This window comes from Nymphaea colorata, chromosome 2 (genome assembly GCF_008831285.2).
Source record: "Nymphaea colorata isolate Beijing-Zhang1983 chromosome 2, ASM883128v2, whole genome shotgun sequence".
Lineage (NCBI taxonomy): Eukaryota > Viridiplantae > Streptophyta > Magnoliopsida > Nymphaeales > Nymphaeaceae > Nymphaea > Nymphaea colorata.
Window position 1 is genome coordinate 8,248,867 of NC_045139.1, and position 12,177 is coordinate 8,261,043.

At 39.0% G+C, this 12,177-nt stretch overlaps 1 protein-coding gene across 2 annotated transcripts; it reads left to right on the forward strand.

Moving 5' to 3' along the window:
• The first annotated feature begins 995 nt into the window (after positions 1-995).
• On the forward strand, positions 996-9,636 carry LOC116247322 (putative glucose-6-phosphate 1-epimerase). 2 transcript variants are annotated; one of them, XM_031619446.2, is made up of 9 exons: positions 1,004-1,419; positions 1,708-1,848; positions 3,785-3,859; positions 8,081-8,137; positions 8,227-8,384; positions 8,463-8,594; positions 8,832-8,934; positions 9,131-9,230; positions 9,315-9,636. In XM_031619446.2, the coding sequence occupies exons 2-9, from the start codon at positions 1,771-1,773 to the stop codon at positions 9,524-9,526; spliced, it is 915 nt and encodes a 304-aa protein (XP_031475306.1). In that variant the 5' UTR covers positions 1,004-1,419; positions 1,708-1,770; the 3' UTR covers positions 9,527-9,636. The 2 variants fall into 2 exon arrangements, with proteins under 2 accessions (XP_031475305.1, XP_031475306.1); XM_031619445.2 differs by having other exon boundaries at positions 996-1,419; positions 8,227-8,594.
• Positions 9,637-12,177: the final 2,541 nt, after the last annotated feature.

Sequence of the window (12,177 nt, forward strand, 5' to 3'; positions counted from 1 at the left end):
GGAGACAACTTAAAACAAACAAAATTGGAGAGAAGAAAGGAATTAGGTCTTTTATCCTTTATCACAATTTTCTTTTGGGAAGTTGAAAAGGAAGATGTTTACGTCCAAAATCTTTTGGAAGTGTGAAACTTTACACGTCAATAACTTTGTTTTTTTTTTTTTGGGCGACGGAAGCCATAGCTGCTGGTCCGACAGCTAGCTACCTCGACTGGTTGCAAGGGCCCAAGAACCAGCGGAGAGGATGCCAAAATAGTATCTGTCCATGAAAGCCAGAGCCCAGAGTACTCCAGGCCAGCTGGAGGCACTCCAGCGGTGCCTGCTGCGGTCAGGACCAGCTGCCATCTTTCTTTGATCATTCAACAGACAGGCCAAAAAGAGAACAGATGAAGAAGAAACGTCAAACTTCTTTGCTCCGGTTCTCAACAACTAAGTTCAGCTCCGCTGAACCATTCAGCCCTCGAGCTCCAACAATGGCGGGGAGAGAGAGAAAAGGGGGAGAGAAAGAAATGGCAGCAGCCGTACGCCCAGAGGTGTGGCGGTGGCCGGTGGGGGCTGCGTGTTTGGAATAAAACCGTAGAGGGGGGAGGCGAAGTTTGTCGTGTGGCGAGATGTCTCTTCCGGAAGAAGGTTTCCTTTTTGCATTAAAAAGGTGATGGGAAAGGCTCGACGTCGTTGGATGTGGAATAATTTTTTCCTTTGTTTTCCCCACACCTTTTTACAAAGCAATTCCAATCCGAAGATTGAGTTCTCTTCTAAGCCTTAGAAATTTCAATTGAAAGCTATAGAAGATTCAGTTCAGGCTTTATTTGACAGGTTTTTTATGAAGTTGTGGTCCTCATTAATGAAGAAAACTCAATATTTTTCAAAACTGTACACAAAAGATAAGCTTAGAAAAATAAGTTATCTAGTCTTAGATTTCTTTGAAATTTCTGGAGGGATATTATCTTTGCGCTACCTGGTGATATTTTTTTCATAAATGGGAAGAGCGTTCGAGAGGGAAAGCGGGGGAAAGAAAAGGAGAAGGCAGAAAGTGGTGATGTTTGCACGCACGCGTGGGATGGTAGTGAACCCAAAGGTCAATGCCGAGCCCGTGCCGTCCCCTTCTTCCCCTCCTCCTGCTCCTGGTGCACCCTTTCACTCTCTCTCCTCAGCCTCCTGCTCCTCGACCGAAAGCAACAGTCAGCCGCAAGACAACAAACCAAAGGGATCCAATGCACCCTCTGTACCAAAAGCAAATAGGGAAAGAGAGAGAGAGAGAGAGAGTGGCGTATACATATATATATCTATATATATATATATATATATGCATGCTCCACATCTCTCCCTCTCTCTCTCTCACATACGCACACAAACAGACTCTCTGCTGAGGCAGCTGTTGCCCGCCTCCGGCAGTTTCTTTAGATTTCTTAGAGCGAGAAAGTAAGCAATCTTGATTCCATCTCCATGGTTTTCACTCTCCTTTGCTCTTTTCGGACGCGTTCATTTCTTTGTCTGCTTGAACGAAGATATCCCATATTGGTCTACATTGTTTTGCTCTTTTTTTTGTTTCTCTTAATGGAAACCGCGAGGACATCCGACTCTCTCTCTCTCTCTCTCTATCTATCTATCTATATCTATCTATCTGGTTTTCGAGACAGTACCTGTGTTTGCATGAGTATTTTTGATTGTTTTGAGTCGGTGAGTAATGGTTTCTTGGCACTGATAAAGCTGGAGTGGAAGAAAGGGAAAGGGAAGCCTTTGGTTCTTCAGAGTCGTTTTCGGCCTAATCCGATGCCTCCGAACATCATCAGAGGGGTCGATGGTCTGCCCAAAGTCATCTTGACGGAGCCCGGAGGATCATCCGCAGAGGTATCCTCTTCACCTCTTCTCTTTCTTCTACCCCTTTCCCTTCCAAACCTCGCTGTAATCATTTTTGCTTTTTTTACAATCACTTCCTCCCTCATTTTGGTGCTCGTTTCTTGCTTTACTTTTCATTAATCCGAGTTATTAGATACTCTCAACGAAACCCACTTGAGGCTTTCTTGGATTTCTACTCCATGAAACTCCCATCCTTAAGGTAGCTAAACTGCGGAAAACATGACTACCAATTTCGTGATGATGCCCTAATTCCCGTTGCAACGTCCCACTAGACAGCGACTAAGCTTGCGTTTACGATCTAAATTTGATATCCAAATCATTGAGCACCTTCTAGATCAGTAATAATCGGCTGACAATGATCTCTAATCAAGCCATAAAAGAAGAAAAATACGTTCTTGTGTATCCTGTCTAGATGCTGCCTGAGCTAGAAGTATTTTAGGGGATCGTGACGTGCTGTGAGACCCTGACTAAATCTTAATTTTTATTATTGTATATTTTAAAGTTCGATGCATGTATTCATGTGGCTTACTAAAAATACCAAGAAATGTGATGTAAGCTGAGCCTCCTGATTGAAGGGAAATGGAGTATTAAATATTGCACTTGGAGTCGCCACTATCTCTGTTTCCACACATATCACATATGCCTGACATATCGCTCTCTCTCTCTCTCTCTCTCTCTCTCTCTCTCTCTCATGAGCAGGTAGTGGGCCTGTCATGAGTTTGACTCCTATGGGCACTAGGCTTCTGGGGGCAAGCTGGATCTCTCTCTTTCTCTCTGTGTGTATGTATGTGTGTGCGTGCGTGCGTGTTTGGTGTGTGTGTTGGCCAAGAGAAAGACTATCATCATCGGCCATACATGGACAGGCCTTCTGGGGGCAAGTTGGGGCTCTCTCTCTCTCTCTTTCTTTCTCTGTCTGTGTGTGTGCACGCGTGTGCTTGGTGGTGAGGGGCCGGGGGTGTGTGTAGGCCAAGAGAAAGACTCTCATCATCGACCATACGTGGACAGGCCTCCCCTTACATACATGGTATAGATATTGCTCCGTCGTATCATCCTCCGATTCATATTGGTCAGTACAGATTTTTACCCTTTTCCTTTTAAATCAATTTAAAATATTTTTAATTATTTTTAAAATTCATAAAATAAAAAGGTTGGTCATGTTACATGATGTGCTGTATCAGTGAACAAACCGATACTGCAAAAGTATTGGTTTTTACAACATTTAAAATTAGCATGCTGGAGGTCCCCCTTGCCTACTGGATTGGGGGAGTTCTCGGGGTTTGAAACCTACAATTTGCTAATAAATTTAGTTGCTTCATCAAGGACATTTTCATTTAGCTTACGATGTCTGGAATGGCTGATAGCGTCTTGAACTCGCAAAATTGATTATGACAGGAACAACTATGACACACGTTAGTTAAATATATATCTCCTTATGGGACTAGTGGGAAGTTGTCTTCCTTGCTAGTCTAATGATACTTTATAGAGCCTGGATATCTGCTTTATAATTTATATTCCATTCTTTATTAAATGATTCTCTCTGCTGTTCTGTGTTTTTTGTTTCCTGTTATTCTTATGTCATTGGCAATTGGGCTGAACATATGCATGATGCGGTGGTTGATCAAAATGCTAGCTCAAATGCTATCTCTCCTTGTGCTTGATTGGTGCTTAATGCTAAGATTTTATTTCCTGTTACTATCTCAGCTTGGTGGTAAATGTCCTATGCCTTAGTTCTGTTGGTTATACGACTGTTCAATGGTCAAGGTCTTCCATCTTATTTTACGGCCGATGTTTGGTGTTTATTTTGCAACTTATTTATTTAAAAATTTACCCAAGCTACATGCTTTGTTCTAAATGACTGGAACATTAAATTATTGAGTTCACCTGATATATTGACCATGCATCTTTTGGCAAATTTAAATGAACTCAGGTGCTTCTTTTTGGGGGGCAAGTTATATCTTGGAAAAATGACCGTCGTGAAGAATTGCTTTTCATGAGCAGCAAGGTAATATATCTGTTGGTTCTAACAGAGAAATGATGCTCACACTTTGATAAGTATTTCTGCTAACAAGCTCTCATGATAAAGAGTTCATCTGTCATTAGTATATATCATTTGGTCGGCAATGTATCTGGGCATTGTTAAGAAGCTGCAGTATGTAGAATTTCATATGATCTCTACCTCTTAGGAAAAAGTTGCACGTAATGGTATCTTCCTTCTGCGTAGGACCTTTCTTTTTAGTCTTTACGCTATTAGATGTAATACATTATACTTCTTATCTGTGCTATTACGAACAAAAACAAGGTGCTGTACCTTGCCCTTCCACGGTAATCTTCCTTTCTTTCAAAACTATTTTCTCTGCCTCTTATGAAGATGCTGCCACATAATGGTGTTTTCCTGCTTATGACCTGTCTTTTTAGTCTTTACGCTTTCGGAACTATATTATACTCTTACCAATGCTATTATTATAAAAAATAAGGTGCTCATCCTTGTCCTTTCAAGGTACTTACAAGTCTCTAGCAGTCTAATATTATTTTCTGGTCATGTCTGTGAAGTAAAGCTCTGATGTCACATGCAAGTCAAATTTCTGAAGACTTGAACACCATGTCTGTTTCACATGGTTGTTATCTATCCAGCTTGATAAAAGCAGTTTCAATCAGTGTTGCCAAAGGCGTACTGTAATGCGTATTGGTCAGGTCGACTTATATGCACATTGTAATGTATCGTAAGCATATCGTAAATGTATCATGAATTTGTTTTTTAATTCATAAAAATAGAACAAATAGAGAATAATTCAGAAAATCTTGAAAAATTAAGGAAGGTATGTTCTATATATATAAATCTCATTACACACATAGTGAACATTCATGATTTATCGTTTATAAGTAACAACAGTTACAACACATCAATAAAATTAAGTCTAAACTTTAAAGTATTTTACATTACATCAAAATGTATAATCCATAGTTGTTCACTATGAAATGAGAATTGAAATAATGTTTATGATTAAAGAACATCATCATTATTATTAATGGATACAATAACCATTATTTTCTTCATCTTCATCCTCATTGTCATCCCTTCAAGCTGATGAAATCTCCCTTAAGACAATGATTACTTGGCGATTTACTTTTAAAATGGTGAAAACTCACCGTCCCACAACTCGTAGAAGCATTGAAAATGACAGGAGAGATGAACTTTTAAAAACATCTCAACAAAAAAGGTCATCAGACCCTTTTTTGAAAACAGAGCTGTATCATAAGATATGGCTCTTTCAACTGTATCGTAAGATATGTGGGCTGTATCGTAAGATATGGCCGATACGGGTAAGATATGCATGCATTTTTTGTATCGTGCCCATATCGTAAGATACAGATATCACTGGTTTCTATATTATGATTTGCAAGAACTACCAAAAAAAGGTTTAAATGAAACCTCTCCATAATCTTTGTTCTCTTAATATTGAATCTTAATGTAAGGCTACAGCATGTGCTTTGTGCTGATATATGCTCATCATATGATGTGTGATGCACCATTTAGTTTCTGAACTTTTTCATGCTAGGTTATTTTCATATTGATTGTCTCTAAAAGGATGGTTGGCTTTTAATTCACAAAGCTTTTCATGGATTAGACTTTCTTGATTTTCTGATCTTCATATTCTTGTTCCATGTTTTTTCTTCCACACATTTCTGGCTTTAAGCGTTACTTTTTTTACATTTATCAATATTAAGACATTTTAACTACTCACCTTTAGATTACTCTCATCATTCCCATGTATTGCCTACGTTCTCAGTGGCTTTTGCTTTGGAGGGTCATGGTTTATATGGCCTGTGCTGTGCACTCCACTTTCATAAGCATTTATCAACGTTAGGACATTTTGACTACTCACCTTTAGATTTACTCTCAAAATTTCCATGTATTGCCTATGTTCTCAGTGGCTTTTGCTTTGGAGTTCATGGTTTATATGGCCTGTGCTGTGCACTCCACTTTCATAAGCTTTCATTTAGACATGGAAGGGCCATTCAGGATAATGTTCAGAGCCATGATGGCCAAGGGTTGGGAAAGAAATTTCGTAATTTAATTCCTTTTCAGAGGCAGCTTGTAAGTTTCATTGTACTATGCTCTCCAAGGTCCAAGCCTTCTTAGAACAAAAGCACCAGTTTTGAGAATGAGTGATTGCTCTTCTCCAATATTTACTGTCCAACCGAAGATCGGACAACTGATACATTCCAGTTATTAAACAGGGTATATTGTAGGTCGCTGCATAATGGATGTTGGCCACTAGAAAATTTGTTCATTTAGTAATAAAAAAGAAAAGATTATAATTCAAATCCAATATACATAAATAATTAAATGATTTTGGTCAAATAATATTACATTAGTATGGTTCCAGATAAAGATGTTTGACGTGACTGCAAGGAATATAAAAAGAAAAGGAACAGCTATTGGAAGTCAAAGATAAAGAGTGGTTGAGAGGTGAATGACTCAAAAAGCACAAAAAAAGGAGATGCAAAAAAAGGTTACTTATAACCTTTTTGTCAAGCCTGGAGAATCATGCAAAAGTTTATGGATGTGCCTTTGGTAAGTGCATCATAAGTTACTGGAAATCAGAAATGAAAAACAAACACAGCAAACCTTATGCGATTGTTGAATATAACATTCAAATGGTCATAGTGTTTCTTGGCCTGCAACCTTGCTCATGCTTATGTTGACTTTTAAAGCATTAGTAAGTTTTTTTTCTTAACACAAGCCGGGACGTTATGTTAATCCAAAAGACAATTCAATCAGCGAGCCAAGAGGCAATAATATGTTTCCAAATTTTCTTGTAAGTTTTGGTTTATGCAATCCTTGTCAAGTTGCCAGAACAAACAAGAACCTCTAACATTGGAAGGAGAGGCCAAGGACATAGGTTTCTAGGTTCTACCAAACATTTTAAGTTACTGCTATCTTTGTTGACTGTAAATCTAGAGTGGGAAATCTCATTCCCTGGTGCAAGAGTCACCTTAGCAAAGCAAATGTTCTCTAAGAAGAATTGTGCTATTATGGCCCATTGGACTGGCCAACAAGACTTTGAGGTTTTCATAATGGAGTGGGACGAAGGGCAAGAGGTAAAGGTGGTTTGTCTTGCCTCTACTCATTTCCTTCCCAGCATGGGAATAATGAGGCTAGTTCTAGAGTTGTATATGTGGAAGCAGTCCCACAAGAAAGGAAAGGAATAGCGTAAGCCAGAAAACATTGAAAATTTGGAACACAACCTCAATAAAAAATTCCCTAATCAAGCTAGAATGAAGGCCTACAAGTTAGTTCTGTGCCTCTAACCACTAAGCCTGGGCACCGGGCCGGCCCGGGTGGGCCCGATAGTGATTTTTTTAATTAATTTATATATATATTTATAATATTTTATTACAATTAATTATTTTATGTATTTTTTTATATTAAAAAAATATTTTTTTAATGTAATCGGGCCGGGCCCAGGCCCATTCCCGAGTTTTAGATGTCGGGCTGGTCCGGGCCCGACTCGTTATCGGGCCGAGCCGGCCCGATGCCCAGGCTTACTAACCATTATCTCAAATTGTTGTCTTGCTAAACCTATCTGAATGACGAGGGAACTATTTGCCTATAGGGTCACAAGCAAGGGTGCGAGTGTGGTGAAGCAGAGTTGAACATTCATGAGATCCTAATTCAATATGGTAATCTGCAGTCTCAGTTGTCTTTCATTCCGCAATCCACTTATACCTCCCCACCAATAGATAGGGGCAAATGGGAATAACTGAACCATGTCTACAAGATGCCGATACCATCCAATGGATCAGCCCAGACTTATTTACTAATGGCATTTGCTGATACAGTGCAGAATTTTGCTTTAATTAATGAGCTTGTTTCATAATGTGGTTGGTTTGAGAAATAACAAGTTGAATTTTTTCCATGTTTTAAGAAGCTATCTTTTTTCAATATTTAGTCTTGGTCAATCCTTGGTGAATTGTATAAATCACTGTGGTTTCATCTTCTGCTTTTATCATATCTTTGTTTATGTGGGCTTACATGATCAGATCCCTGTCTATGTGAAAAGAAAACTAGTTTCATTGAACTAGTGCAAGATATCAGAATCATCTCAATGCTTTTTTCATTTTTGGGGGGACTTGGAGAATCATTGAAATATTCATATTGTTTGTCGTCGATTTTTCTCATCTTTGAGCCCCTGATTGAAATAAATGAAACATTTTGCAGGCAATTCTGAAGCCACCAAATGCCATTAGGGGCGGAATACCCATATGTTTTCCCCAGGTTTGTTATGCCTAAAAGGTTAAATGTGCCAAAAAGAGCCTAAGCCAGCATGGTTTGGTTCTCATTTAACCAAAATCCTGATGTTGCAGTTTGGGAATTTTGGAACATTAGAGCAGCATGGCTTTGCAAGGAACAGGATGTGGTCTATAGATGATTGCCCTTCACCATTGTCACCTGCAAATAACCAATCATCTGTTGACCTGATTCTGAAGTCTACAGATGAGGACTTGAAGACTTGGCCACGGAGGTACCAGAAACTTCTTTCTAGAAGATGTAGCTTTCTTATCATAGAAACCCTGCTAATTACTTTAATAATCTGTTGCAGCTTTCAGTTGCGACTTCGTATTTCACTGGGTCCTGGTAAGCTGACTTTGATTCCTCGAGTTCGCAATACAGACAGTAGACCCTTTTCCTTCACATTTGCAATTCGCAACTATCTGTCTGTTTCGGATATCAGGTTTGTCTTCTGACCTAGTTTGATCTCTCTCTCCCCCTCTGACACACACACGCACATGTGCATGTATGTACAAATAAGAAGCATGTGCTCATTAGTAATTTAATACTGTACGTTCTTTTTCGGTTCTCAAACTGGTCAAACTGCTTGGTGAGTGCATCTACCTTCATTGAAACTGGGGCTGAAGTAGTTTTTTTTCTCGTTGTTTTTCATTAATGTTCTGTACAATTTGTTTGGCAGTGAAGTTCGTGTGGAGGGTTTGGAGACTTTGGATTACTTTGACAACCTTAAACAAAGGCAAAGATTTACTGAGCAGACGGATGCTGTCACCTTTGATGGAGAGGTAGTTTCCAGTTTGGGATTGTGAGAAACATTTATAGTCTACTTTTCCACAGCTGGTGAAATGCAGAGTTGGGGTTGGCCTCATATGGTTCTTCAATGCATTGTAGTTCTAGAGATTATATTAATGTGTTGCTTTGTTTTTTGCTACTCTACTTGACATGCAATAGATGGGCATGGTTACTTTGTTCGTTTAACAGGTAGACAGAATCTACCTAAGCACCCCATCCAAGATTGCAACCATTGACCATGAGAAAAAGCGAACCTTTGTTTTGAGAAAAGATGGATTGCCTGATGCCGGTATTGGTTCTTTTCCTTTAGCTTTTGGATTCTATCTTGTGTTGTTTATTGATCCTCCCTCACCAAATTTGTGGTTTGTTACAGTTGTTTGGAATCCGTGGGATAAGAAGGCCAAGGCACTGCCTGACTTTGGTGATGAAGATTACAAGGTCATGCTATGTGTCGATTCAGCTGCTATTGAGAACCGGATAGTTCTTAAGCCTTGCGAGGAATGGAGAGGCTGTCAAGAGCTGTCGACAGTTCACTCCAGCTACTGTAGTGGTCAGCTGGATCCTTGGAAAGTTATTCATGGCTAACCTGGTTCCAGACACTTGAATGGATAACCTTATGTCATAGTGTTGAGTGTTACATAAATGCTTGTATCTTTACGTTTGTATTATTAATATCCACAGCATGGTGTTCGATATGCTTCTGCTCGTTGGTGTTCGCGTCTGAAATGGCTATCATGACTCATCGGAAGAAATACCAAAACTGACGGTTGATAGGCAAGAACAGGTTTCCCCACAATGTTGAGCATTGCTAATCCATTAATCCTTACTATAGATGTTTAATTTAGAGTAATGATCTCGAACTTTCTGTTCTTGCAAGGTGTCGCTGTTTCACTGATAATCCAAGAACAGTGACAATCGAAGGACACGAATAGCAAAAATTTCTCACGAGTTAATATTTGGTGTGGTAATTCAAAACCTATTGTTCACGCTGTTCTTTTGCACGGGTTTGGAAAATGAAGTTATCGTTACAAAATTTTCTAAATCACCTTGTTTCAATTTAGCTGAGAGAAGCCCAAGAAACTCTGTAACTTGTTCAGCTGAGCGGACACGAGCTTCAGCTGCAAAAGCATTGATTGCTTGTAAGAATTAGGAAAATATCTGAATTCTAAGAAGCATAAGGTAGATGGTCAGACTGGTAGGCTAGTAAAAGCTTGGGCATTAATTCGATTTCCGTGAGCTCTATTCTTAAGAAATGCAAATGGTAGTAGGTGCTACTCTTGAACGGAGTAACCATAAATTCACTAAGTCCCAAAACAAGCCTGAACGGTGGAGAGGGAGGATTGACCCATGAGCAGAACGGGTATCAATCCGACTCTTTCCTTGCCTGTAGGGTCTGGAGGTGCATTGAGGTCTCATGGAAGAACAATGCATTTTCAGCTTGGTGTTCTGTTCTACTCCATATAGCCCAGGAGCATCGTGTCCCAAAGAATCAAACTATGATGTGTGGTTTTTACGTGCACCAGCCTGACCGGCTATATTATGCATATATATTGGGTACATAGAGCACAAAAAGAAAGCCATATTATGCGTTATATAGGATTAAGGAAGAATGATGTTTCTTATACCCCAAGAGCTCGCTGTTCATGCATACGAGGATGGTTCTTAGAAAAAAAAGAAAAAAAAAAACAACCAAACACATAATAAACAAAATAGAGCAACTATTAGCTCGTAGGCTGGCTCTCATTCTTACGAAAAAGAAGCAAACATCGACATATTTTGAATTAGTCCAAAAGTACAAACATTCTCACCATTGCTCACTTGTTGTGAACCATACTTTGGCTTGAGTGGATCTTTTGGAAAAAAACAGGAAAACTTGTCTATTTTATGATGAACATCTTGCTGTCATATGGTTTGCTAATTTCGCTGATTGGGCACAAAGATATATACTTTTGCATGCAAATTATGCAATCTAGCACATTTTTCTACTAAGTCAACAATAAAATCACGTCCATGAGTTCAGATTAAGGGGAAAAGCATGCAAATCTCATGCCTCAAAGAGTTGCTCCTCTTGTTTTTGAGTTGGCAAAAAATGGGCACTCTTCAAATTATTTGTTTCTTGACATTTGGCTTTCTGGCAAGCATGTTTACACTAACACACGTTAATTTTGCAACTAGTAACCAGTTATCTAGTGCAATACATTTGTTTGATTAGTATGTATTCTGCTTGGATCCAATTTTGGATCATCGAGGCAACGAAATTATGCTGCATAGATCTGCTTAGGTCTTGGCAGATGTAAGTTCTTCTCGAGTCACAAATCTGTCCCTGTTAAATGAGGGCGAGATTCTACTGTTATTTTTTTTAGAAGACGATACCAACAGGAAAAAACTTTAAGCAATATAATGGCAGGATCGGAAGTTGATGAAGATTCTTCAACTTAAAATCATTCGCATTCCCTTCTCTGATCCCACCTGCTCCTTCCGTCGGCAGGAAGTTTATGATTATCGAATGGATTATTCAACCAGTTTCATGGCAGAGGGATCTCCCTCCTAGTCTTCTCCCAAAGTTGACATTTTATCATAAATTTTAGGTTCGATGGATCTTTGAACTGTGTTAAGCATTGAAATTTATGGTGAAAACGAGCTCTCGGTTGAGAATTTCCGTGAAGTAAATGAGATAATGGAGTTACTGCTTATTTAATTTTATGTACTCCCCGAAGTGATGATGGTTGTTGGATTGTCAGCCTTTGTGTCTGATATTTATTTAATGATTCCTTGATGTCTATTTAGTGAACAAGATGAGTCTCTGCATTGCTTTAATAAAACTCCATTGATGATAAGATTCCTTTCATGGCCACTGGTCTTATTGGACGAAAGAGCTTGTGGCAGAGAGCAGGTGGAATTATTCCAAGTTTCTGATCTAGCATGACTCCATCTTAAATCCATGGTTCTAGCAAATTGCAGAACCATCAATATTTAACCAGAGGAAGGGCAGAGAGATCTGACATCCATGAACTAAAGTTGGAAGGATTACAAATCCCTGCTCTAATGTCTGAATCTTCAGACAAAAGAACTAATGATGCTGCAGAGCTATTGTCATCTTATGACTACCTGAATGAATTAACTTTATGAAAAAAAGAGAAAAAATAAATATATAATGCTGATAATTCTTTGGTAAATACTTTCTCAACTTATGTCAAATTTTTACTATCATCCAATAGTTAGACATGCACATGAGA

Coding starts and splice junctions, on each gene's coding strand:
- LOC116247322 (XM_031619445.2), top strand. CDS start 1,771: ATGCCTCCGAACATCATCAGAGGGGTCGATGGTCTGCCCAAAGTCATC. Junction 3,860..8,080: donor TGCTTTTCATGAGCAGCAAG/GTAATATATCTG, acceptor AACATTTTGCAG/GCAATTCTGAAGCCACCAAA. Junction 8,138..8,226: donor TACCCATATGTTTTCCCCAG/GTTTGTTATGCC, acceptor CTGATGTTGCAG/TTTGGGAATTTTGGAACATT.